A 26,555-nucleotide genomic window follows, 5' to 3' on the forward strand; every position below is an offset into this window, starting at 1 on the left:
ACACAACTCCATCTTCTTACCTCATGAGTGATTGTTACAAAAACCAGACAATGAACATGGACATAGCTTTTAAAAGCCATAAAGTACTATGCATTTGTATTCAGATTAACTGAATAATCCTATCCACTGATGCAAGAATTTAGTCTGAGACTTATGAGAAGGTCTTATGTGATATCCATCCAGGCTAGACAGATACTATTAAAAATTATAACTGAGTAATTTATAAATATATAAACCATAAATTCAGGACAAGGAAGATTTTAGAGTAATGAAATGTAGTTTAAGAATGGAAGCAGCATGATTTTGGTGTGTGCTGGAAATCCAGGGAATAAAGCAATTAATACTTGAAGATCTTCCTTATTTTAAGTTTTAATCATTTGAATCTATAACCAATGGTGGATGCCAAAAATACAAAATGAATGAAAGGAAAACTGAAGAGTTAGGAGATTTCAAGGTGGGACCCAAAGAACTACTGCAAATCTTGTCTCTGGATCATGTAGAAATTCAAGGGAAAAAGTCTGAAGACAGGAGCTGCTTCACTTGCTCACCTTTGTTCAGTATTAAAGAGCGCAAAGATATGCTTGCTAGACATAAAGCTCTTTTCCACATCTCGCACTTTCAGGTTGTCCAAGGGGAGCATATACTTCTTTTCTTTTTCCTATTAAGAGAGAGAAGAGAGAGAATTGGTTTTAATAAAAGATCTTGCAGCATGCCAATGGCAACATACCACCTGAGTTGGCTAATACTTGCTTACAATATCTTGATCCCATCACACTCTATTTTGATACCAGCTACCAAGGAGTAAAAGTTATCTGACAGAGGAGACTCCAGTGATTCTCCACACGTGGTGGGAAGAATGAGGGAGGGCCAGTGCAGAGGAAGGAAGGGCTCGGTGATGGAGAAAACACATGGTCTTCTATCCTTTCTTCCTCATGTGGGTCCCCTTAGATGTTTTAAAATGTTAGTTTGATATTAAGAATTTAGCCATCTGTTAATATTTAACAAAAATGTTCTGGTCCTAATTCAATGAGAAATGCCAGATGGATTTCATTTCATATTTTATTTGCAGCCTAAGCAGTTTTGATAGCCAGTGCTGGCAGGGGACTGAAAGCACAAGGACCCCGGTATGAATCACCCCCTACAAACTATGATAAAGCACAGAAAACACTTCCTTCGTTTGGGTCTAGAATAAAATGTGGGTCCAGAAAAAAAAATGATTCCATTAAATTGTGGAGCACTTTGAGAAAAAAGAATCCATTAGTAGTGGACTGATATTAACCAGAACAAATTATCTTTTAAAATTTACAATTCTTTAGGAAGAAAATTGACATTGGAGAGGGAAAGTCTGCAAATGGGACCAAACTGGTCTTCGTAAAACATACTGAACGGCAAAGAATTATTAGAAACGTTTACTTTCAGGGACTGGCCCAAGGGCAAGATTATCATATGTATAAATGCCTAACAGCCAGTATCATAGGAGAGAGCCAAACACTCAGTCAACGTCCGTTACCAGGGGCATTTTAGCACAGTGCTTGATAAACAGTAGTCTTCTGTATGGTCCCAGCCTATACCTCCAGTGCTAGTCCTGAGAAAAAGCCAGACTAGACTCCAGAGGAGGGGAACATGGAGACTTAGCCACAACCTTTAATAAACACTATTAATGTATTTCCTGTGGGAAATCCATGCACTGTACAGATATGTTTGATATAAGCCTTTTTGTTCCTGCAGCTGCTACAGCAGCTCCTTGAGAACTTGTGGCTAGGCTTCATAGTGTGGAGCAGATTTCCCGTGTCTCCTAGCCAGCCTGTGGGGGCCATGTTGTCTGCAGACCCCATAGAGAATTACTGCAGGGAGTATCCGTGGCTTTGCCACTTCTTACTCCTAAATGAATGAAGGAAAGTTAGGCAGAGCACACGGGAATAACAAGGCAGAGAGAAATAGATGACTAAAGAAATAGAAGGAAGCTAGTTGGAGAACAAAATGGCTGTCCTGGAAGACAATGTCTTCAAAGATTAAAAAAAGATAAAAGAAACTAAATGGGAGTGAGAGAAGCCTAAGAATATGCACGAAAAAGCAAAGCACTGGAAGAAGTTTCCAATGTTTCTTGTACAAAAATTAATAATATATTAGCAAACACAAGGATATTCCAAATAGCAAAATAAATAATTTAAGCAAATGAAGTATCATAGTTGAGTCTAACTTCTTTGAAACACTTGTCAAACTATGTTAGGACAGAATTCTATGAGGCAAGATTGTAGATCGAATGAAAAGCTATCCAATACATAATCAAATGAAAATGCTTGAGACCCAGGGAACGTTTTTTTATTTTTCAATGCCCTAAATTTAAGCAGCTGGATTTTTTAATGCACCATCCTATTCAACCTTTTGAAATGATGGATTCGCCTTTTAATGAGAAATCTGCATTTCATTGTAAAGATGGAACACAATGTCCTTGGCATGTTTTCTATAGAAGTAGGCTCCCTTTTGTACTGCATTCTTTCCCATATAGTGAAGACTGAAAATTCTGCAAGTTTACGTCGGATATTAAACACTGGAGAAATACACACATATGCAGACAGAGGAACATGAAAAATGCAGTTTCATTTCCAAAGTACTAAATGTCATTTACTCAAGGTTTTTGAGGACATTTTGCTAAATTACTTCATAGTCAAGAGTTTTAAGACTGACAAAGGAAGAAGAAAAAGGAGATTCAGACTAACTTCTTTAATTAAAGTTGTAGGTCAAAGGGAGAATTAAATGAGAGAGCAATGAAACAGTACATCATGGATATTTCTAAAATTCTTAGTGCTTTTGGGAAAGAATGATGTTCTGCTAAAAGAACATCTTGAATATGGAATAGCTAAAATAAACAAAAGGAATATGGAGGAGGAGAACGGATAAACTGAATTATAACCTCCAATATACAGGGAGTCTTAGCACCAGCTTAATTGGGACATTTGCTATAAAGTTTCTGTTGGTTCTATTAAACTGTCTAATAATGCACTGCATATGGCAGTCACCAGCCACAGGTGAGGCCTCGAAATGTAGCTAGTTAAATTGGGATGTGCTCTAAGTGTTAAATACATACCAGATTTCAAAGACTTAGCATGAGAGAGAGAACGTAAACTATCTCATTAATACTTTCATATTGATTATATGTTGAAATGATAATATTTTGAATACATTGGAGTAAATAAAGTATTACTAAACATAATTTCATCTGTTTATTTTTACTGTTTGAATGTGGCTGCTAGACAATTTAAAATGACAAATGGGGCTCACATGAACTTTCTATTGACAGTGCCGAGCCCCACGTACTTATCATCACTTTCCTTCCTCTCATCTGTCTAGTTTTTTCTCTTCTGACCTCCCTGTTCCCGCCATCAGGTGTATTTTTCATTCTCCCAGTCACCCAATCTGAAATGCCACTATCTTTTCTGATGTATTGTCTTCCTTCACCTCCTTTATTACAGCAAGACTATGTTGCGTTGCGTTTGAGCATCTGTCGGAGCTCCCCTTGTCTGACATTCCCACTACATTAATCCAAGTCCCGGGCATCTCACAAGCGTGTGATTATAAATGGCCTCTTATCTAGTCTCCTTGCCTTCTAATTCCTCTAACATCACCAGGAAGGGCAACTTTCTAAATCTACTCTGTCAAATTCATTCCAGTCCTTCAAAACTTTCATAGCTCTCCATTATTTATGGAAGAAAAATCCATGAAACTCCTTAATGTGACATTGAAAAACACCTACAAATTGGTCCAATCCTGATTTGTCAATATCTCCTTTACTCTTCCATAGGAAGTCTCCATTTCAACCAAACACACCTCTGCCAAAACTCTTTTCCCAACTTGAGATACCCTGTCAACTTCCTACCATGTCAATGTATTATTTAGAATGCAGCTGAAATTCTACCTTCTGTGCAAAAAGTTTTTCCAAGTTTATAACTGTCTGTCTCTCTGTCATTCCCCCATCTCTCTCTTTTTAATTCGGACAATGGGTATTGTTTATTCTGTTCATTTTGAATTACACCATATTTCAGACATCTATATCTTACAAATGCATTACATTCAAAAATTTTTGTGAAGGTTGTTCATTTGGAACTCAGAATGTTCAGTCAATTCTATTGCTGAAATAGCTCATATTTGCAAACAAAAACAAAAATGTACAGAATGTTTTTTGCAATATTTGTAAATAAACAAGAAGTAAAATTTGATATTTTAAAATTTTATCTTAAACAGGCATTTTGGAGGAAGCACTTGTAAAATTCTGAATAAAAATTTTTTAATGGAGATTCAGAAAGGAACTGCATATTTTCAAAAGCTTCAGAAGTTGATGTCACTGATTCAACATCATTCGTTTCTTCACCTTTCAACATAGTACCTCGTTATAAGACATTACCAGCACTATTTGTATGGAAGGCATCCAGATGACAGTGATTCTTGTTCAAAGAGAGACGGAACATGAGAGAGTTAATGTTCTTTCCTTGCAGTAACTTAGCAAGATTGGAAAGAAAGAGGAGAAATAGGATAAGGCCAAAAAAGAATGCATCTAATGTATGAAAGAGTGTGGTAGGAGGTGGAAGTAACTGAACTTTGAGTGGTAAAAGGTAAGAGAGGAATCAAAGTGGAGGGAGGTGAGGATTATGGTACGTCCACGGTATGTGTTCATCGCTCTTGAAAGGAAACAACAGGATCAGTGAGGGACAGATGTGGGGTCGGCAAGTGCCCAATGATGGCCTCTAGCTGACAGAGCACCACCAAAATAACTTGGTTGCTGGAAGAGCCACAATGGGTAAGAGGAGAGGGTTGGGTGTGTGGAGGAGTAGCTCCTGCATAAGCAAAGGACTGGAAAGTCTGCATACACTTGGTGATTTACATGTAGGGAGTTTCCTAACTTGAGGAATGTTTGAGTGGCGTTACTTTGATGACTACATTGAATCATTTTTTTTGTACATACCTTTTCTCACTAATAAGGCAACAAAATCTTCAAGGACAAGACCATAAGTCCTTCTTCATTTCTATACATTATAATGTCTAGTAAAGCGTGGGTCATTGAAATTTACATAGCATATACCACAAATATTTGTTGAATTGATTTGAGAATGTCTGACAACCAAAGTCGAATGTTGAGTAAGATAATTGATAGTCACACATATTTGAGAACCAAATAAAAATTCTATGGAAAAAAATGACTGCATAGGATGCTTAACTGATTGGCATTGCTTCTGATCACTAAACCTTTACAAAATTTAGATTGACTGCCATGATTATTTCTATCTCTGCCTTTGTTTGTATTGCTTCTCTTTGCTAGGAATGTCTTCTCCCCTGACAGAAGGCAAATACTAGTGGACTTGAATGTCCACTAATACGTCAAGTGTCACCTCTTCCATAAAGCCTACTCTGATTACAGCATGTCATAGACCTCTTTCTTTTATAGGTCTCAAATTTTCCATAATTTTCGCCATAGACTATCTAGGATGCCACTTTATTTATGTTCACTTTGCCTCTTTAAGTAGAGTGGAAGCTCCATGAGGGCAAAGAGTGTTATAACTTTTTGTGTTTACACTTCACAGTTATTACATTGTTACATACACAGATATTACTTAACAGACATTTGATTGTTGATGATGCATCACCCATAAAATTCCAACATGATGTAATTTTACCAGGATGTTGTGCCTATACCATTTTACTATTGTGTCTACCTGTGCTATTATGTTAAAAATGATCTAACAACATGTGATTTAAAAACCTATTTTAATACCTCAAAAGTTGATTTTGAATGAATTTACAGGTTTTTGCTTAGTAGCATACATTTTTTTAGGTAAAGTTTTACTAACCTAGACCAATATACTCGATTTGATTACTATAAATCCCACGACTTAAACATATAAATATACTGTGACAATCCAATACACTTCAAAACAAAACCAAAACCCAAACCAGCAGATATATTGCTCTTAAGAGGTAAGGACTGATGTAAAGTTTTAAAAAATGGTAGTGCTTGAAAGAGATTAGATTAGAAGAGGATAAAGAAAAATATATGAAAAAGCCAGTAATGGCACCAAATATATTTTTGAACTATGTAATAACAGCACCAAATTTATTTTTAAAGCATATGGTATTTGTTGTAATTCTTCACTGGCTTGTACTAACATTTTAAGACATCACGACAGTATTTCTCAGGCTAACAAATAGTCAGATTAGAAACAGCTTCCATGACAGATTAATAGAATATTCTATGCTGCTGAGAATAGCTATGCTTCAATAGAGCAAAGATTCTTGGTTTTGATCACGCCTCATATCATACTTGCACAGTAATATTCCACATGTATTCTGTATATTGCATTTGCCATACTGTATACTCCTAATTTGTTAAACGTCTCCTCTTGTTGAGAAACTGACATTTATTTGTCCTCTCTCAGTACTGCACCGCTTTGCTAGCAATGAATGTAACATTCCTATGACACAACCACACCAACGACGTATGTAGGCCACAAGGGCCATCCTGCTGCGCCAGTCAAAGGAGCAGACTGAATGATTGTGCCACCAAGAACCTGGTCCCAAAACAGGACAGTAGCCAATAGATTAGTCCAAGTTGACAAAATCCCTTATCCAGGGGCTGTAAATGTTTTTGCAGAATACTGAAAACTCACGAAATACCCTGGGACAGTCAATTATTATAATTTGCTTGTTGCTCAAGAGAGAGTAATGTTGATCAACATTTTTCCTGACAAAGTTTTATTTTTTCCTTGATACATTTGTGGCCAGAATGTGTGCAAACAGGGAAACTGAAGACATTATCTTGGGTTTTTGGGTGGGGACCAGGGCCAAGAAAAATGTGATGATCCCATAAATTAATGCAAGCCTTTCATGCTTTAAGAAACTGACACAAGAGTTATGTAAGCATACATATTCATCATGCTCCCCACCCCCACCTCATTCTCCAAGATGACAATGTATTGTCCTTCAAAGTAAATTCAAATTCCTCAACACACCCACTGCATCAACCAGGGACTCCTGCTTTCCAGGAAAGTCAATGCATTTTCATTTTCTACACAGAACACATCCAATTGCGTCTTCCTGTCTTTGTCCATCCTATTTCCTCCACTAGAAATACTTTTGCCTATTTGCCAACTCTGCTTCTCTTCCCCTCAAAATGCCTGCAAAAAAATATTCCATCTAGCTCAGACTTAATGTACATTTTTCCTTAAAGTATTAGATGTTTCATTTTTCTGTCTTCTTTTCCTTCCCCATCCCACTTGCAGTCATTATTTTTAAGTCGGTGGAATCCTTAAAAAAAAAATTCTGACACCAATGCCCACTATCTTAAGCAGATTAAAAAGTGGAGCTCCTCTGATTGGAGCAGGAATGGGGTTATGAGAAAACCTGCCCACTAAGACTCACCGTCTTGCCCTGATGTTGCCTCTAAGAAATGCGGTTGGAACACCTGAGGACTCTAGAACACAGGCTTGGACTGCGGGATCCCTGTTCCAGAGACTGGTCCACGTGCCAGACTTACTCTCCGTGTGTTCCTGCAGTGCCAGAGCTCTGCCCTCACCCCCCCGTCTGCCTGGAACTTGATCTGCCTTGTTCCTCTAGCTCTCCTACACCAAGCAGCCCCGTCCAGCTCCCTGTGACTCCTAACTGAGCAAACATCTTTCAGAACCATGGAGGCAGTTGAGCAGATCCTTCCAGTTCAAACCACCTCTGCTGTGTCCTGCCTGCCTGATGGGGCACTTGGATGTGCCGACCACAAACTCGCCCAAGTGTGCAGTGTTCTCCAGCCATCAGAAACCCCTGCTGTGGCCAGGCACGGCGCTCAGGCCTCCTCGACCATTTCTAGGATTCCTCCCACCCCAGTCTGATCCCGTGACAGCACTCGTGGGCTTGGCTTGTACTACGTTACTTTCTACTTTCATCTTATTTTCGAAGTGTCCAAATGTTTCAGCTAAGTGTGTGTACGCTCTGCCTTTCCAACTACAAGGTAAACTCCTAAGGGAAAGAGCAAATCCATTATTACTATTATTATCTTCATTACTGTTGTCATTAACCATTCTATGTCTCTTACGCCCCTGCACCTCTGACACTATGTCCTGACTTGCTTACCAAAGCATCAACTCTTCGAGGGGAGCAACTGCTTCCTTCCTAGCTTTGGCTGCATAGTTGACATTCAACAAACACGTGTTGAATGAACGTATGACTCAGTCCCCTTGTGGGCTGGCATAGTGCTTTGCCTGGATTAGGGACTCCGAGATGAACACTAACTTACAAGAGAAGAAAAATATCAAAGAAAAAAGAGAGGCTATAAAAATATTGATAATACCAGAACACCAGTTCCACATGCTGTTGAAAACTAAAATCTGGTGTTTATTGCTCTTAAGAAGTTATAACTACAGAGATGTACAAGTATGAAACTCACAATATAAACTAGCCATTTTTTATTTGGGCTCTAATTCCCTGCTTTAATCAGAATTACATTTTGAGTAGTAAACAGCATCTGTGAGCTAGCAGGCTGTTAGTAAATAGTACTTCTTTAGATTTTTCTCTTGGGCAGTGAAGAAAATGCCTGTGTGTGACTTTCATGGGTTGTCCTAGGAGGCTCGAGAAAACTCCATGGTTCATATGCCATTGGCTTCGTGGCTGCCCCCTCTGCACTCACACAGATCCTTAAACAGAGCTCACATTGGCGGATGTCCACTGGGTAAAAAAGATAGTCACGCTTGCCATCACCCAATGGGAGACCTTACTCTTTTCCTGGCTCTTCTCTCTCATCAGAGTCCAAATCAATTCCGGCCATAAAAGCCCACTGGAGGGCTCCCTCCTCCATTCCCATGGCATTCTTGGGCAGTGCCACTTTTTTTGCCCTTAGTATACATTGCCTGATATTTTCAGGTACATCTAATATCCTCAAAATGAGGACTCCTCCTCTCTCCCCACAAAAAAAAGTACTTTTATAATTTGAAAGTGAGAATATTAAGAATTTTATTCTCAAATTTTTATATTTAATCTCTATATCAAACCTTATATTTAAAGAAATATTCATATGTGAGTATTTATACATACAAGACTGATAATGTATGAGACTGATAACGATAAGTACACTAAAGAATAAATATAAAGGCCATGTGGCTAAGCATGGCAGATGGATCATATGCATATATCTCTTCTCCCTCCCCTAAATCCACTATGATAACAGTGAGAGAACAAAAAAATGTTGATCCACAAAGACAAAGAAAACAGGGAGGGGAGAAAAGAGTCGACAAGATTCCCAAAAGCTTTGGAAGAGAGAAATCAGAGAGAGAAGCATTCACTGACTTAGCATACAGAAAGGGGTTATTCGCCCAAATACCTACAGGGGGAGAGAATAGAGGAGGCGCCACCCCAATTGGGTCCTGTCCTAGGAGTCACCTGGGACCCCACATGAGTGGGTGTAGTTGTGGAGATGAACCAGCAGGATCAGGTAGAGTCTGGATACGGAAGTACAGAGAACAATTGGTGACCCAGGGTCACCTCCGCCCATTCCTGCCCTTGCAGGAGACTGAAGGTTTTTTCCCTAGAGAAATCACATGAAAGAAGTTTTGGACCCAGAGATACCAGGCAAGGTGGACAGCAAAAGTGGGATAAAAACAAGATAACTTAGTGAAAGTTCACATATTGAAAAGTTGTTCCTGATCCCCCTTGGCTGCCCTGCCCCAGAATCCAGCAACCAGATGAATTTCTCTGCCCCAACCAGGCAGGACATTGGACTGTTCTCTGTGGAGCTAAACAGACTTAGAGAAAATGCCTTGTATTCTAACTTTTCAATAAAAAAAAAAAAAAAAAAAGTTGCTTCCCTGATCACCTTACAGGGAGGTCCTGTATTCTGCAAGCTCCACCCACACATCGAGTTTCCAAGTAGCTGAATGGCACAGAATCTCAACAGATTGATGTAATCATAGCTATTAACTGAAGCAGATTCTGAGGATGGGTTATCTCAACGCCCACTGCAACCTCCTTGTAACGTTTGAGTTCAATTCAAAACTCTCTTTCCCTTTCCAATCTTGCTCTTCTGGCTAGGGCTCCAGATGAGATATAGCTTCAGTCAATCTGATGTACTTAATGCCAGACTTTGATTCAGAAGTGAGTCATACCAGAGAGCAACAGAATGTGTGGCAACCGTTTTGTTGGCCTGGATGATGGCAGAGCTGGTGTGGCTCTGGATGCAGAGGCTGTAATGTGGGTGGCTGGCTGACTGTGCAGCCTCAGGTTGGTGGAGGCAGCAGCAACCTGGCAACCCCAGTTGTGAAATTCAGTGTGGAGAACCATTCCTGGAAACGCAGGCTACTCCTCGAATTTTGTCCTCCCAACGGTTCTTTGAGCAATTTATTCCCCTTAATAAGTGTTTTTCTACTTAAACTAGCTAAAGTAGATTCTACTTTTGGCAATTAAGAACTCCGAAAATGCAGTAGCAAGATTGAATCATCATATATTATTATGTCTTAGCAAAAATGAATAGTCAGTCAAGCAGAATAACGGCATTGACCAGCAACACTTCATTTAAAAAACACACAGTACATGAACTGATTGTTAGCATGTGTGTGTGTGAGAGAGAGAGAGAGATGGTTACGCTGTTAGGAATTTCCAGGACTTTTTACTCAAGGAAAGTGTCTTTAGCCAGGAAAATATTATATCCATGTTATAAATAGCACGCATGAGAAATTTTAAATAGAAAATTCAAAATGTAGGTGAGAGGGATAGCACTTGAGGAGCTTTGCAAGAAACAAAATAGCAAATGTGAATAAAACAGACAGAAAAACTCCTGGTGGTCTGTACGTTCATAAACTACTACAAACTACCTCTACGTAGCAGTGCACTTCACAGGTTAGATTTTCTCCCCCAGTAGGCTATGTACAGGGACTTAGTTTATGTTTTATATTTTTTCAGTTACTAGGAAGGAAAAAATTTACTCAACGTGGCAAAACACACTGCAAGCCCTTTAAAATTAGCCTGTTTCAAATGCCCATTTTCCTTATTTCTTTCTCTACTCCAAGGCAGCGTAACTTACATGTTTTAAAAAGAAAAACTTTCACCTTTGAAACAGTAACTGGTTTACTTGAAAAAGTATATAATATGACAGGGGTTTTTGGTAGTAATATCCCTCAACTCTGAATTCTGTTACTGCACATTAAATTACAAAGTGAATTTAAGAGACTCCACAAACTCTAAAACCATGCTTACTTTGTAACAGCTTTCAAGTGCATATTAATCATATGAAATTCTACATGCATAGCCCTTTGGGTATACTTGTATTAAATAAAAGTGTTATTTTGGCTAAGAATACCATACATTTGTAAAAGTTCAACTCAATAAAAGTACCTTGTTTACAAATGCCACATAATTTTTACTTCTCTGAAAAAATGGGGGTCAGGAAGGCATGTACAAATAAAATCCTCTGACAATTCCCAGAACTCAGGAGATGAATGGTTTAAATTTTACCCCCATCATTTTTCACCAGGCGACAAACAAAAATCAAAGCTGAGTTTTCCCCTCACTCCCCTATCATTTCAGCAAAGAAACACTCAAAAAGAGGCAGCACCAAGGAGAAAAGCAACAAGACTGAGCATTCGACCAAATTCGTGAGCTTCTCTGAAGTCCCTTCTGATTTTTCCCTCCTCTGCTGGTTTTAACATAACTCAATGAGGTTTCTTCTGAGAGGGAAACAGGCTGTTTGAAAAGGAGAGCTGAGTACTGCCCTTTGTACTTTAGTGAGAGCCCCGCTCCCCATGTTCCAGGAGGGCGGACTTGAGATGGAACAGGGGAAAAGGGGCCCCTTCCATGTGCCTCTGAAACTTAGCCCTGGACTTAGGAGGACTTTTGGCTGGTTTGCTCCGAGCACAGCTGGTGGTCTGTACACCACTATTGGCTCAAAAACGTGTCCACATAGAAACAGGGCCTTGGACAAGAGAAACAGAACTGGAATAGCTCTTATGCATCAATCCTAATCATGGCTCCTAGTCTACCCACAGCTTTCTGGGGAAAGGGTGAAGAAGGAAAAACATAGTTACACAGCGAAGGAGAAAGGAGCAGGTGGAGGGAAGACAGAGAAATGGAGAGTGAAGTGACCTACTCATAACTGGGAAGGAACTAAAGCTACCCAAGCTAGAAGCACTCTCTGATGTCAGTGCCTGTTCAGGTGGCCCTGTTCCCAGTCCCTGAGAGACAAAGACCGCTGGGAGAGGATGCCCACAAGAGGCACTGCCATAGGTGGAAGGGACACAGTTTGGAGTTAAGTCACAGAGGTTCACGTATGAGCTCTGACACTAGCCATGTGAGCCCAGGCAAGGTACTTGATTTCTCTAAGCCTTATCTTATCTCTGTATGAAGTGACAATTCATGCGTCGCAGGGGGGATGAGGATTAAAGGAGGTCACACACATTCAAGATCTCCTGATAAATATTTGTTCACTTTTCCTTGGGGAAATCCTTTTTAGCCATCATGTTCCCAGCCATAAACACAGTGAGGTGTTCTGTCTTCAACACATTTACAACAGGAAGCTTTTACACCTATAAGCTATAGAACCATGAAGGGAAAATAGGAAGTTAATTACGTACATGCTCAGCAGACAAACACACATTATACATGAACAATATCAAGTCAGGAGGGTGACACGTAGAGAAACAACATCAACAACTTTAAACTATGCTTTCTTATTCAAGGAAGGTTTGAAAGAAATCCAGAAATCTGGGACTGTGTCTACAGCCACAGAGAGAGAGAGAGGAAATGTGACTACAGGCTAAGATGTGACATTAATTCCTGTCTCCCACTCCCATGACGGATTGAACAGAACAGATCAAGGAAAGTACTTGGGCGGAGATGCAAGTTCCGAAAGAAATATAAAAATGAAAATTCCACAATTAAAGAACCATCTACCTTTTACCAGAGATATGTTGTTATACTTTAAAAAATAAGCAAGGGGGTTGGCCCTGTGGCCGGGTGGTTAAGTTGGTGCACTCCGCTTCGGCAGCCCAGGGTTTCGCAAGTTCAAATCTTGGGCGCAGACATGGCACTGCTCATCAAGCCATGCTGAGGCAGCGTCCCACACACCACAACTAGAAGGACTCACAACTAAAAATACACAACTATGTACTGGGGGGCTTTGGGGAGAAAAAGGAAAAAGAAAATCTTTAAAAAAAAAAATAAGCAAGAGTCTCAAGACTGGATGGGAGACTAAAAAGTAGGAAAGGTGTGTTCTCTTTCTCCAAACACCTTCCATTCAGGCATTTTTGCTTCTGTGCTGGCTCCAAACCACGATGACCTGGGTTGGCTGCTTTTGGGGCTGCCCAGTTTGTAAGTTTCTCCCTCGGCTCCATCCCAAGAAAGCTCCTTGTCTCCCTGTATTTGTCCTATATTGCCAAGTGGACTTTAAAAACCAAGAGTGGGGACTCTATTTACCTCTGTAGATCCCCGACACTAGCAGGCACTTAACACCTGCTGAATTTTTTTTTTTTTAAAGATTTTATTTTTTTTTCCTTTTTCTCCCCAAAGCCCCCCGGTACATAGTTGTGTATTCTTTGTTGTGGGTTCTTCTAGTTGTTGCATGTGGGACGCTGCCTCAGCGTAGTCTGACGAGCAGTGCCATGTCCGCGCCCAGGATTCGAACCAACGAAACACTGGGCCGCCTGCAGCGGAGCGCGCGAACTTAACCACTCGGCCACGGGGCCAGCCCCAATACCTGCTGATTTTTGATGATATCAAACTCACCTATGTCATGTCTCATTCCACTAGGCTTTGTTTTGTGCATAATTACCTTTATAGTAAATTAATGTTATCTAGAGAATCAATTGTTATTAATTACTCTTCCCAGGTAATACATTTGCATTTAGATTGGGTCCTCCAATCCTCCCATGGGAAAGGACCGAATCATTCAAGCACTTAGGTGACCTGGTAGGCGTGAGATCCTTGGGTTGCCCTTAAACCATCCTAACACGTAGCTGCCCAGTCCAAGGCTGGACTTGAAAACTCTGGCTGCTTCTCCAAGTCTTGAAGCAATAAGTTTAGGGTAGTGTTTCTCCAACTAGAGTCCTCTGACTCTCAGAGTCTGTGAGGTCTTCTGAGAATTGAAGAGAATTGTATGTTGTTATTTAATAAAGTTATCATAAGGGACTTTCTGAATTGTCTGGGGGACCACTTTGTAAGTGAGTGTAGCATTCAATCTGAGTCCCATGGTTGTGTCTGCACCAAGAAGTAGTACTTTTTGGCAGCATACTGATGAAGAAGAGAGCAGAGACATACACCAATACACAAATTACGTACTTTCCGCCAGTGACATCACAGTGCCCTTGGGGGATGGAGGCTTCATTCCAATAGGATATAAGTGGCAGGAGGATGGTGGGGTCATATAGCATAGGGTAGCCCAGGCAGGCCAATCTCAAAAGAGCCAACGCCTGGCAGCCAGAACACATTCCTGTTGACTAGCTAATTATGTTTCCTAAAAGGACATCATCTCTCACATTAATGGTCTTGATCAGCTGAAGTTTGCTGGCAATATAGTGCTCTTTGAATTTGACTTGGTTTGCTTTTGATGTAGAACAACATTAAAATGTATATATATTCATAGGTATTTAAAACAATATATATTTGTAGATATTTAAAATAAAACAATTTTCTTTTTGGACATATTTAAGGAATATGATAAATAAAAATAGTTTGCCCATGCTCATAATTGATGAGGATTCTTTTCCTTTAAAGGGTGTTTGCATGTTACCCAAATTGGAGAAACATTGGTTTAGGGAAAGTGTATTTGGAATTCTCTTAAAAGGGTCGATGTAGTCAAAACAGGTACTAACAAATGGCCTTGACTTATAAATAATTTGGAGCAGAGCTTAGAAATTGCTTTAATTTCTAATTGCCCTCAGCAAAATCGGGAGAAAAACACAGGTCTGGCCCTGAGAAGCTGGGAGGCCCAGCCATGGCTGGAGTACACATTGAGGGTCCTTGGGGTGACTGTTTTCCACTCTGTGCTTCAGTTTCACCATATGTAAAGTAGGGATAATAATACCCGAACTCAATCCTTAAACTGAAAAATGAAAACAAATAAACTTAATTTTATGGGGACAAAGAGGCAAGAGATGCAAAAGCATTTTCATCTTTCGAGAAAAAGAAGGTACTATTTAAAAGAGGTACTCTTGAAAATATCTCAACACCATGTGTCTAATTCATACTGACATGTGTAATTGAACCTGTGTTTAATTTTTGCTGCAAATTATCTGCTTCCTCTAAGTAGCTGGGCTGGTAAAATGCTGAGCTGTATGGTTCAAAAATAGAGCTGTGGAAGAATTAGGAATTCCTGGGAAAAGACACAATAAGGTTGTGCCCTTAACAAAAGAATGAGTGAAAGGAAGACGAAGGGAGAATGCTGCAGAAAAAGCTGGTGCCCAGGGGGAGGAAAGACATCATCAAAAAGCTGGTGGAAAGCAACAGCCAGGAAGTGGGGGTGACGGAGATTTTCACACCTAGACCTCACTAATGATGTGGAAAAAGTTTAGCACGGACAGGACAAGACCAATGAAGACCAAGAGCAACTCAGAGAGAAACAACCTACATATACATACTGAGTTGTATCCCACTTTAGATGACAGAGCGTATACTCTCCTCTTCCCTGCCCCGCCCCGTCCTTCTTTTCTTACAAGCACTAAGCTTAAATAGCTACTGGGTCACCTACAATTAAATTTAATCACTTCTTGTGTTATTATTCAGAATAATTATATTTCAATATGAAAACCTTAATGACTATATAAAATGATAAATCTCAGACTCCCTTCTTATTTTAAGTGCCTGTGCTAACGAGTAATAGCAAGTATTTAAAATGAAACCAGAGTGAGGAGAACTATACTACCTTCTAGGAGTGCCCTCCCATCCTCCCCCCTCTCCCCTAAAACCTCAGTTCTTGAAGTCTAACAGAAATGTTGCAAGACATTCTGTTTTGTAGTCTCATCAGGGAAGCCTTCCTTGACACGAGAATGATATGTATGATTTAAAAGACCACTGGCCACTTCTGTGGAGCATGAATGAGGGAAGGTCAAGAGCAGGAGCAGGAAACCAAATAGAAGACTAATGCGGTGGTGCAGGAAAGAGACAGTGGTCATTCCCACTAGGACAGCAGGTGAGGAGAGAAGTGATTGGGTTTGGTACAGGCTCTGGAGGAGGGCAGTTGTTTGGCAACCTATAGCCCCAAGGGCTAAATCTGGCCTTAGCCTATGTTTATATGGCCCTAATAGCTAAGAATGGTTTTTACCATTTTAAATGATTATGAGAAAAAAGAGAGAGAAGAATATGTGACAGAAATCATATATGGCCTAAAGAAGCCTAAAATATTTACTTTCTGTGCCTTACAGAAAGTTTGACAACCCTTGGAATAGAGTCAGCAGATTCTGAAATCGAACCGGATGGAGCGGGTGGTGAGGGGAAGAGAGCGATGAAGGAAAGCGCCTCCGTGTTTAGCTTGAGCAGCTGGGTGACGGACACGCCTCTCCATTGCAGTCAGTCACACCCTCTTGGGTGCCCCCACTTTATCTTGAACATGTCTTTGTTGTCGTACCTCTTTCACTATCATATTTACTTACTTACATGTCTGCCTCCCCTCCTTGGCAGTGAACCCCTGAAGTAACTCTAATTTTTCTCAATATTTATAGCACCTGGCTTTGTACAAGACACACGCTCCACAACTATTGGATATAATTGAACTAATCATATGTTAAACTCATTTTCAGTAGTGCTAGTAACATCAATTTCTCAATGAATAAAAAATTACAATATCTTTTTTAGAGTATAAGAATTTATAAGCTATTTTTGCAACCCTTCTGTTCCTCACTACAACTCACTATATGGGTATTACCATAAGCCTCAATCATAAATTCCATTTACAAAAAATTATATTTTCTGTTGATTTATTATATTTAAAATTTTAGGAACTATAAGCATCTTTTTAAAAATGAATTGAAATCCATCCCTTTAGGCAGATGATTAGAAAAAGAAGGACAGGATGAAAAGAAAACATTGGCAAAGAGGTACTATGAAAAATAAAAAAGAGAGAAAGAAAATCTGGGTATCAGAATGACAATTGGGGCAGTTGACTTGGGTGTGAGGGGGGTGGTGAGAAAAATAAGAGAACCAAAGGTGGACTTTTAATGGTAGTGCCTGATACTAAGATCAAGAAGACTATGGGTCATGTAGGGTGAGTTCCGTCTAGGAAAGCATAATGTGAGATGTCAACCAGACATTCAAATATCTATGTCCAGAGGGTAGTTGGACATCCAAGCCTAGAGTTCAGAGCTGGAACTATAACTGTGGTAGTCATAGAAATAGACTGTACAGATAGTATTTCAAGCAAAAGGACTAGAGGAGCTCAGCAAGAGAGTGTGTGTGTAGGCAGAGAAAAGGAGAAGGTCCAAGCCACTCTAACATTTAAGATAGGAGAGAGGAGAGAGAACCAATCAAAGGAGACTAAGGAAGAAGAGCAAGTGAGAAAAACCAGGAAAAGAGGAGAATGTATTTTAAGACAGAGGAAGAAGTCAATTGGATTTACTATTTCTAAGAAATACAGAAAGATGTGGATGAAAAGTAACCATCACATGTGTCAGCATGTAGGAAAGTGATAACCATTCAAAGCGCTGTTCTGGTGGAGGGCGGGAACAGAGCCTGCTTGGATTGGCTTGAAGTGGATTAAGGAGAGAATGAGGAAGCAGGGAAAGTACTATAGACATGTCAAGGAAAGATATTCCCATAGAAAATTCAATTCTCAAACTGTAATTAAAAAAAAAAAGAAACTATGTACGGGCTGGTCTGGTGGTGTACTGGTTAGGTTCGTGCACTTGGCTTTGGCGGTCTGGGGTTCATAGGTTCAGATCCCAGGTGCAGACCTACACACTGCTCATCAAGTCATGCTGTGGCAGCATCCCAGATACAAAATAGAGGAAGATTGGCACAGATGTTAACTCAGGGAGAATCTTCCTCACCAAAAAAAAAAAAAAAAAAAGGAAAGAAAGAAAGAAAGAAAAAGAAACTGTATGTACGAAAGAAAATAAAGTTCACTTAAAAAAACATTCTAACTTTATTAAAGCACTCTGTTAGTACATGTATTTTTCCTACTTTTCAAACAGCATGTGTCCTAAAGGATAGTGGATGTGAAGTGGTTAAACAAAGGGTCCTTTCCTGGAGTCAACAAAGCACTAGGGGTTCCATGAGAAGCAATCAATTCCCTGAAACAATATGCAGACTTTTGTAAATACATACTTATTGTGGGGAGCAGGAGGAGGTGATAGCTTTAGTCAAATTCTCCAGAATCAACTGGCTTCAACAGTACTACCATGAGCTCCTGTCCGGCGAGGAAGAGAGGGCTACAATTTAATGGAATTTCATAGGTGTATTCTCACATGCATGATTTCGTCCAATGGAGAAAAGGCAATTTTTTTAGCTCGTAACCTAATCAAGAACTTTGTCCCCACAAAATGAAAAATCTGGCTCATTTTCACATAGGGCAGAGCTCAGCATACACAGTGTTCTCAGTGCAGATGCCGACCAAGAAACATCACAACACAGCAGAGCCATCGCCAGGGTGGTGGGTTGAGCAGGCTCACTCACAGCTTTTACTCCCTCGGTGAAGGAATTAAAGAACAAAACAAAACTAACAATGGAGAGGGAGCTTTTACCAAGTGCAAAAGCAAAGGATAAGAGTTTTCTGTATCTAGAAAGAGTGAACTTGTACAAGAATATGATGTCCTGGCAGAGACCAGCACAGGATGGAAACACTGGCACATACAGAGAAGAATCAGCTCGACTTTGACAAGGGAAGGAGGCGAAGCTAGAAGTTTACCCAAACACTCCAACACGCACGTGTCAGTGGGTGTATTTTATTATACTCCACTCTATTGTAATGCACATACACATCTATGTAATAAACAGGATATTGTTCTTACTCAGAACCATGGACTCAATCATCCTCCCCAAATCTTTTTATTAATCACTTGAGTTTTAAAATTCCAAAAGCTATTCCTAGAGTCAGAAATTATAGATGAGGTAGGCCAAACCTGATGACTATTGACAACATTTTTGTATGTAGAGTGGGAAAAAGAGTTAACAATTGCACCTTGCAGAAACCCGCCCTAGCAGGACATATTTCTGTCTGACTGTGCTATTCATTACGAGTAAGTGCTACTGACGCGCGCACACACACACTTTCATTAGGTATTTAATTGCCATTTGATTGTGATCTCTTATGAGTGTCAGATTTAATTGTTTCAGAACAAGTATTTCAATTGTTTGTTTCATGTCTTGTCTTTCCTCCTAGACAGAGTCACAGGAGAGTAGGGAAATATTTCTAGTTCTAGAACTCTGAGCATAATAGTCTCAATAACTGTTTGCTGCGTGAATGGGAATTAAGCACCATGAATTTAGAGCATCTCTGAACCCCAGTGAGTCTGCATACTCATGGACTTCCTAGTCGTGCTGCTTCTTTAGGTAAGACTAGAAAAATAATAAACACCTAACTCTGAATACGTTATAGCAAAATCTTTGCCAAACCAGCTTTTTATGGAAACTGCATATAGCTGAGAGACATTATTCAGAAATGACCTATTGTTTAGAGCATTCTGAGTTACAGTTTGAGCTGTTTGGGAAAAGTGCGCTCCATACCAGAAAACGGCAAAAGGAAAGGTCTTCGGTGACAATTGTTGATGGAAATGTTTCTTAAATTTGCATTCATGCTGCAGACTCAACCTGTGAGATTGTACTCCAAATCAATCATTAGATGAATGTAGGGTAGTCACGAAAAAATACCCGGGAATAAACCTCATGGGAAATGTGCAGTGCCTGTATAAATAAATGTATAAAACTATGCTAAGGGACAAACCTAAAATAAAATGAGAAACAGATCTTGAATAGGAGTCCCAATATTTAAAGCTGTAAATTCTCCTAAAATTAAATAACTATAATACAATCTGAGGAAAAATTTTCAATATAGTTTTGTGAGAGGAAACTTGATAAAATGATTCTAAATTTCACTTGGCAGAATAAACAAGTAAGAGTAGCCACGAAAATTCTGAAAAAGAGGAAAAAACAATAAAAAATGCAATCAGAAGGAATATGCCCCTCAAATATTAAAATTTAAATTTAATATAAAAATTACAGTGATAAACATCATGAGCCTGTTGTGAAGTCCACCGGCAGATCAGCTGAATAGAAAGGAGCATAGAAAGGATGAAACAGAGCACCAGAATGCAGTTTGTGATAAAGGGGCATTACAATTAGACTTCTGAATAAACGATTTTAGGAGAACTCCCAACTTCCCTCCCAAAAAAAGAAATTTTAGATGAGTCAAAGCTCAAAGACCCAGAGAATAGTTTAAGTGATGACTTTGGTAAGACTGGAGTTAAAAAATAAATGAAAATAAATTTTAAAAAAAGGGGGGTGTCGGCCCCATGGCGTAGTGGTTAAGTTTATGTGCTCTGCTCGGCGGCCCAGGGTTCGCAGGTTCGGATCCCAGGTACAGACATACACATCGCTTATCAAGCCATGCTGTGGCAGGCTTCCCACATATAAAATAGAAGAAGATGGGCACAGATGTTAGCTCAGTTCCACTCTTCCTCAGTAAAAAGAGGAGGATTGGTAGCAGATGTTAGCTCAGGGCTAATCTCCCATAAAAAATAAAGAACCCGATTTTTGATATTTGACCACAAAACCTGAAACTATAAAAGTTTCATGGATATGAGATGCTTCTTCATGGCAAAATAATGGACAAAATTGTAAACTGACAATTTGAGAAAAAGTACTGGCAGCATATATGACTAAAGGTTAATAACCATAATATTCAGAGAGCTTTAAAAAAAATCTGTTTAAAAAAACCAATTCAACATTAACAGAAAAGTGGTCAAGGATTGTTTTTGCAGTTCTCAGATGATGAAAGACAAGTGGTCAATAAGACGTAAGATACTAAACCTCACTAATGATCAAAGAAATGGACATTAAAACTGCATGTGTGTGAATACTTACATATCAGAAGGAGAATATCCCATATTGACCAGATGTGGGGAAACATACATTTTAACACATTTTTGGTTGGAATATTAATTGGCACACTCTCTTGGAGGAGGGAGGATGTGAAAATATCAAAATTTTAAATGTATCTATCCTTTGACTTGGTAATTCCATTTTCCATTTTTAGGAATTTAGCCTAAAAAAATAGTTGCACAAGCGTACATATATGAAATGTTACTTGCTTCATTATTGTTGACAAACTGAATTGTCCATCAACTGGGGAGTAGCTAAACAATTATGGTACAGAAGAATAAGAGCTAATATTTACTGAGTTCTTATTGATCTAAGCGTTTTACCATATATTTAGTCATTTAATCCTTCTATTATCATCCCAGTTTAAAAACGAGGAGCATATGTACCATATAAAAGAACACGGTATGACTACAAAATACAGTGACATATTTAAATTCAGTAGAAAGAGCACTGAGATTTTTCTTGACTCAAAGAATCAAGCTGTACAACAGCATGCATAGCACAATTATATTTATATTAAATTATATAAATTCATAGTTAACATAGTTATCTCTAGTGTCCACAGTTAACAATACTGTATTATACACTTAAAAGTTTGTTAAGAGGGTAGATCTCATGTTGTGTTCTTACCTGCAACAAAACAAAATTTTTAAAAGTGAAATTTTTTTCATTTTGAGAAATGTGACATAATAAAGGTTTTCTAAATTTGATTTGGTCTTCCCACTTAAAAAGTCCTATATACCAAAAGAGAGTTAGATGTCTAAAGGCAGGGTTAATAGTGGTCTTTTTCTGGATGGTGAGATGTTGGAGTTCTAAAAAATTTTCTAGTCCTGAATTTTTCCATAAAAAGGGTTCTTAAAATGAAGTATTCTGACTATTTTAAACACCTCATATAAGTCGAATCATGCAGTATCTGTCCCTCTGTGTCTGGCTTATTTCACTTAGTACTGTTTTCAAGCTTCATCCACATTTTTGCATATTTCAGGATTTCCTTCTTTTTTAAGGCTGAATAATATTCTACTGTACATATATACCATGTTTCCTTTACCCATTCATCTGTCGATGGACATTTAGGTTGTTTCCATATCCTGGCTATTGTGGATAGTGCTACAGTGAAGACTGAGGTGCTAATATCTCTTTGAGATCTTAATTTCAATTCTTTTGGACAAACACTCTTAAGTGAGATTGCTGGATCCACTTATATGAGGTATGTAAAATAGTCAAACTCATAGAATCAGAGAGTAGAATGGTAGTTGCCAGGGGCTGGGGGAGAAGCGAAATTGGAAATTGCTAATCAACAGGCATAATGTTTCACTTATGCAAGATAAATAAGTTCTAGAGATCTGCCGTACAACACTGTGCCTAGAGTTAACAATACTGTATTGTACGCTTAAAAATTTGAGGGTAGATCTCATGCTAAGTGTTCTCACCACAATAAAACAAAATTTTTTTAATGAAATATTTTTCATTTTGGGAAAGCGGAGGTGATAAAGCTTTTCAAGTCCCATTTGCTTCTCCTATTTGAAAAATCCCATATATCTCCCCTCTTTTTATCCTATCTGTCTATTCTGGCCTCAAAATAGAATTTTTAGTCCTTATTTACCTTTATTATCCCGAGTTCCCCTGAATGCTCAAGTGAAAGAGAGTTCTTCGGATTGCCCGTTAACATGCTACCAACTTGTTGACACATTTTTATATGAAAAGAAGGTAAGGTAGCCATTTGGTAATAGTTGCTAAAGAGTTTAGAATAGGAACTATCGAAACACTCAAAGAAGTTCAGAAGGTCTTTTTGTTCATGTGTGCTGCCGCTGGAAAAAATAAAGACTACATTGAGGTGACTGGAAGGAGGAATTTGCCACCAAAGAAAATAGCATGGTGTAATGAGAGGAGAATACTGGATTTGATGGCAAGAAACCTGAATTCTAGTCCTGGCTCCTCCACTGGCCAATACTGTAATTCTGGGCATGTCATGTAACCTCTCTGAACCTGTTGCCTCATGCAAGAAATAAGTGAGAGCAGATCCTTGGTTTTCAACCTTAGATCAATGGCATTCTAGGGTTTCTCCGGATGTGCTTCAGGGGCCACCATGGGAGCGGGCAGCCCCAAGGCAAGAGGGCTGGATCCTGGGCTCCCACCCTTCTTTAACCAAAACAACTCCATTTCTTTATAATGGAATTTCATGGGAGATTTTGGTTGAATAAAGAGTTCTAATGCTTAAAAACAAAAAAACAGAGAGAAGTTTAAAAACCACAAACTAAGCTGATATCTGAGGTTCCTTACAGCTTTAAGTTCTTGTTTTGAAATTAATCTACGCCTCAGAATGTATGTGAGCAAGCACTGAAGAGGCAGTGTGCCCTGAAGAATCATTGAACATCAACCGTGAAGAGCGTCTGTTGCTAACATGCGGCAAGTTGAGTTTTTTTGCTTGCCCCAGGTCAATTTACCATCCGCCTCATCTTCATCAAAACATTAATTTCAGCTTAATCCCCTTTCTTCCTCTCTGGCGGTAAAATGACCTGGCTCACTTGGAAATAAAACAAATAGAGTGCAGCTACGCTTTCATATGCTGGGTGGTTTCATTTGATTATTATGGAACTCTAGAATACCAAAATGAATAAAGTAATTAAGCTCTTTTCTGAGACTTAAAGTCTAAAAAAGTATTCAAATAAAACGTACTAAAATTCATTAAGTGTATTGAGTATTTGCTATACGCAAGGGACAGTGCAAGGTAGGTCTGGTGACGGAGTGTGGAAGACTGCTCTCAAGGAAGGTCTGTACACTCTGGTAAGAGGGAACGTCAAGTTTGTGTGAGTTCAAAGGACAGAATTGCCTCAACAGGCTGAAGGGAGGTCAGGTCAGCTTCGAAAGTCTTGAAGGTTGGGAAGGATTTTGGTAGGCATAAGTGTGGAAATAGAGTATTTCTGTTGAAGAGAATGATAAACTAAGAAGTTTGGATTTAATTCAATAAGCAATGTGGCAAATTGGGAAATATTTATGCTTTATGAGGATTAAGCTAGTATTTGAATACAGTATAAATACGGGGCTGGCCCCATGGCATGGTGGTTAAGTTCGGTGCATTCTGCTTCAACAGGCCAGGTTCACGTGTTTGGACCTGGGGCATGGACCTACAACACTCCTCAGCCATGCTGAGGCAGCAACCCACATATAAAGTGGAGGAAGACTGGCACAGATGTTAGCTCAGGGCTAATCTTCCTCAGCAAAAAAAAATTAAAAAGAATACAGTGTAAATAGAAGAAGGCAGATACTAAAAGTTGGGATGGCAACTGGGGTGCTGGCTGCTCCAATGGCCAAGATAAGGTGATGAAACAGTATGATGGTAGTGGAAATATCAAGAAAGTTATTGATGGAGCTACACTTAAAGCAGACTTCCAAGAACTTAGAGAATGGCCACAGGTAGACAGTAGAGCAGGCAGGAAGCTATTAGAAGAGTGAAGGAAGAAGACAATGGTAACTTGGACTAAGGTGGTTAGAGAGGAGAAGGAAAATAGCATGCATATTTGAAAACTAGAAGTAACTCTAACAGGGACTAGTGACGGACTGGACTTGGAGGTGATGTTCACTGACATAGGGAACAATAGATGGAGATGAGTCATGGGTTCAGTGAGGCTGTGAGTTCCATTTTGGATATTTTGATGCTGAGGAGTCCAAGACATCCAGGAGGACTTAGGGTAATGGGGAAAAAGAGTGCTCTGCATTTGAGATAGTTTTGAGGATGCGATGTTCTCAGAGGAAATTTAGATTTCAATGAATGCAAAGAACTGTAAGGATTAGTGAGTGAAAAGTTACAGGATATATGGAAATTTTTCACAAAAGAATGGGTATACAATGGGATTTGTAGATGTGTCTGGAGAGGTTGCACAACTTAAATTAGATAATTTGATTATGTTCTGCTGATAGAAGAAGAAATTGATACTTAATATGAAAAAACAAGGAATAGGAATACAACTTTTTCTAGATTTTGTTTGTATACTGGTGTGTAATGAATGAGCGAGTTGTGTCTCTTCTGAGATCTTTGACCCGTGGAATTTTCTCTCCATCACATGTTTGAATGTTTAGAACTTGGTTAATGTTCTATTTAGTTCAAGTGGTTGTATGTTGGTTCTTTGGCGCCATTGTCAATAATAAAATTCAACAAAACAAACCTCTAAATATGGCTTTGTTTTTCTCTTTTTAAACATATCTGATTCTCAGCCCAAACCTAGATCCAATTTTTTCTTCTCATGTGGAAGACAAGTGTAAGTGACTGACCACCATTAAAATTACTTTACTTACGTGACCTGGCTACCCTTTTGCTAATCTCTCTCTCTACTCAGCCTCCCAAATCCTTCCTGTTATCTTCCTCCCTTGCCCTTCCTTGTTATCTATTGTCACCTTGCTTGATACAAACCTCTGCCCCTTTACCAAATTCCTGCTATACTCTCATTCCTTCCCAGGGGAGGAGCCAGAGAATCTGTATTTTAAACAAGTGTTTCAGGTGATTTTTGAGACTAGGTAAAGTTGAGAAAATCTGTGCAGAGCTCTTCAGGATGCAGGAGAAAGTCAGGCAGGGCCATGTTCTTTTCACCTGCTTCACCCACACTAGGTCTTTCTTTACCCTTTTCATATGAGGCTTCTATATAAGTTTCCATCTGAAGCAAAGATCCTATTGCTCAAAACACTTGAAAATCACGGTTATGGATCTATTACCACATCTGACTTTCCTAGTCTCCCTGACCATTCCCACTTCAACAACATGTTCACAACCAGTCTAGAATCCCTCAGCTACGTGATGATCAAGCACTGAACATTACTGAGGGTCGAATATGTGATAAGCTCTATTCTATGTGTTAAGTATACAGCAGTAAACAAAACAGACAAAGTCCTTGCCTTCATCTTACTTTCTATTGGGGGATAGAAATAATAAAATAAGTGAAATTTTTAGAATATTAGAAAGTGATGAGTGTTATGGAGAAAAATAAAGCATGAAATGAGAACTAGGGAATTCCAAAGAGCGGGTATATGTGTGTGCACAATTTTAAACAGAGAAGAAGGAAAGCCTCATGACAAGACGACCATTGAGTGAAGATTTCAAGGAGGCAAGGGAAGGAGCAATGTGGACACACGGAGGAAAAGCATTTCCAGACGTAGGAAATGACAGTAGATGCTTAAATAGCATTAGGTGAAAGAATGGATAAAAATGTGCAAATTTCTTTACTACAGTAGTTTTCTGTTCTTAGAGCCATCCCTTCACTTCTGGTTGTTACAGCAAATGCCATTTGCTTTAACTAGAGTCACCACTTAGACTATGGTATTCAAACCAACAAGAACACTCATTTCTGATATGATCTAAGGTCCTCTCTACCACTGAAGAAACTGACAGCCAAAGAGGGCACGTGACTTGCCTGAAGTCAATGCTAAGTAGGGGTAGCCTAGAACTAGCGCCAAGGTCTTCCAAATTCCAGCCTTGAGTTTTTTCAGCTGAAAATATCTTTAATATATGGACCAAA

At 39.2% G+C, this 26,555-nt stretch overlaps 1 protein-coding gene across 13 annotated transcripts in view; it reads right to left on the reverse strand.

The window, feature by feature from the left end:
• DNM3 (dynamin 3) overlaps positions 1–26,555 on the reverse strand; it is a 510,735-nt gene that overhangs the window by 150,655 nt on the left and 333,525 nt on the right. For all 13 annotated transcript variants that reach the window (XM_044757592.2, XM_044757590.2, XM_070498083.1 and 10 more), the window contains one exon: positions 549–658. In XM_044757592.2, coding sequence (XP_044613527.2) covers positions 549–658 — 110 coding nt within the window. The remainder of the gene's footprint in view (positions 1–548; positions 659–26,555) is intronic.

The sequence above is a fragment of the Equus asinus genome, chromosome 25, assembly GCF_041296235.1.
Source record: "Equus asinus isolate D_3611 breed Donkey chromosome 25, EquAss-T2T_v2, whole genome shotgun sequence".
NCBI classification, from domain to species: domain Eukaryota; kingdom Metazoa; phylum Chordata; class Mammalia; order Perissodactyla; family Equidae; genus Equus; species Equus asinus.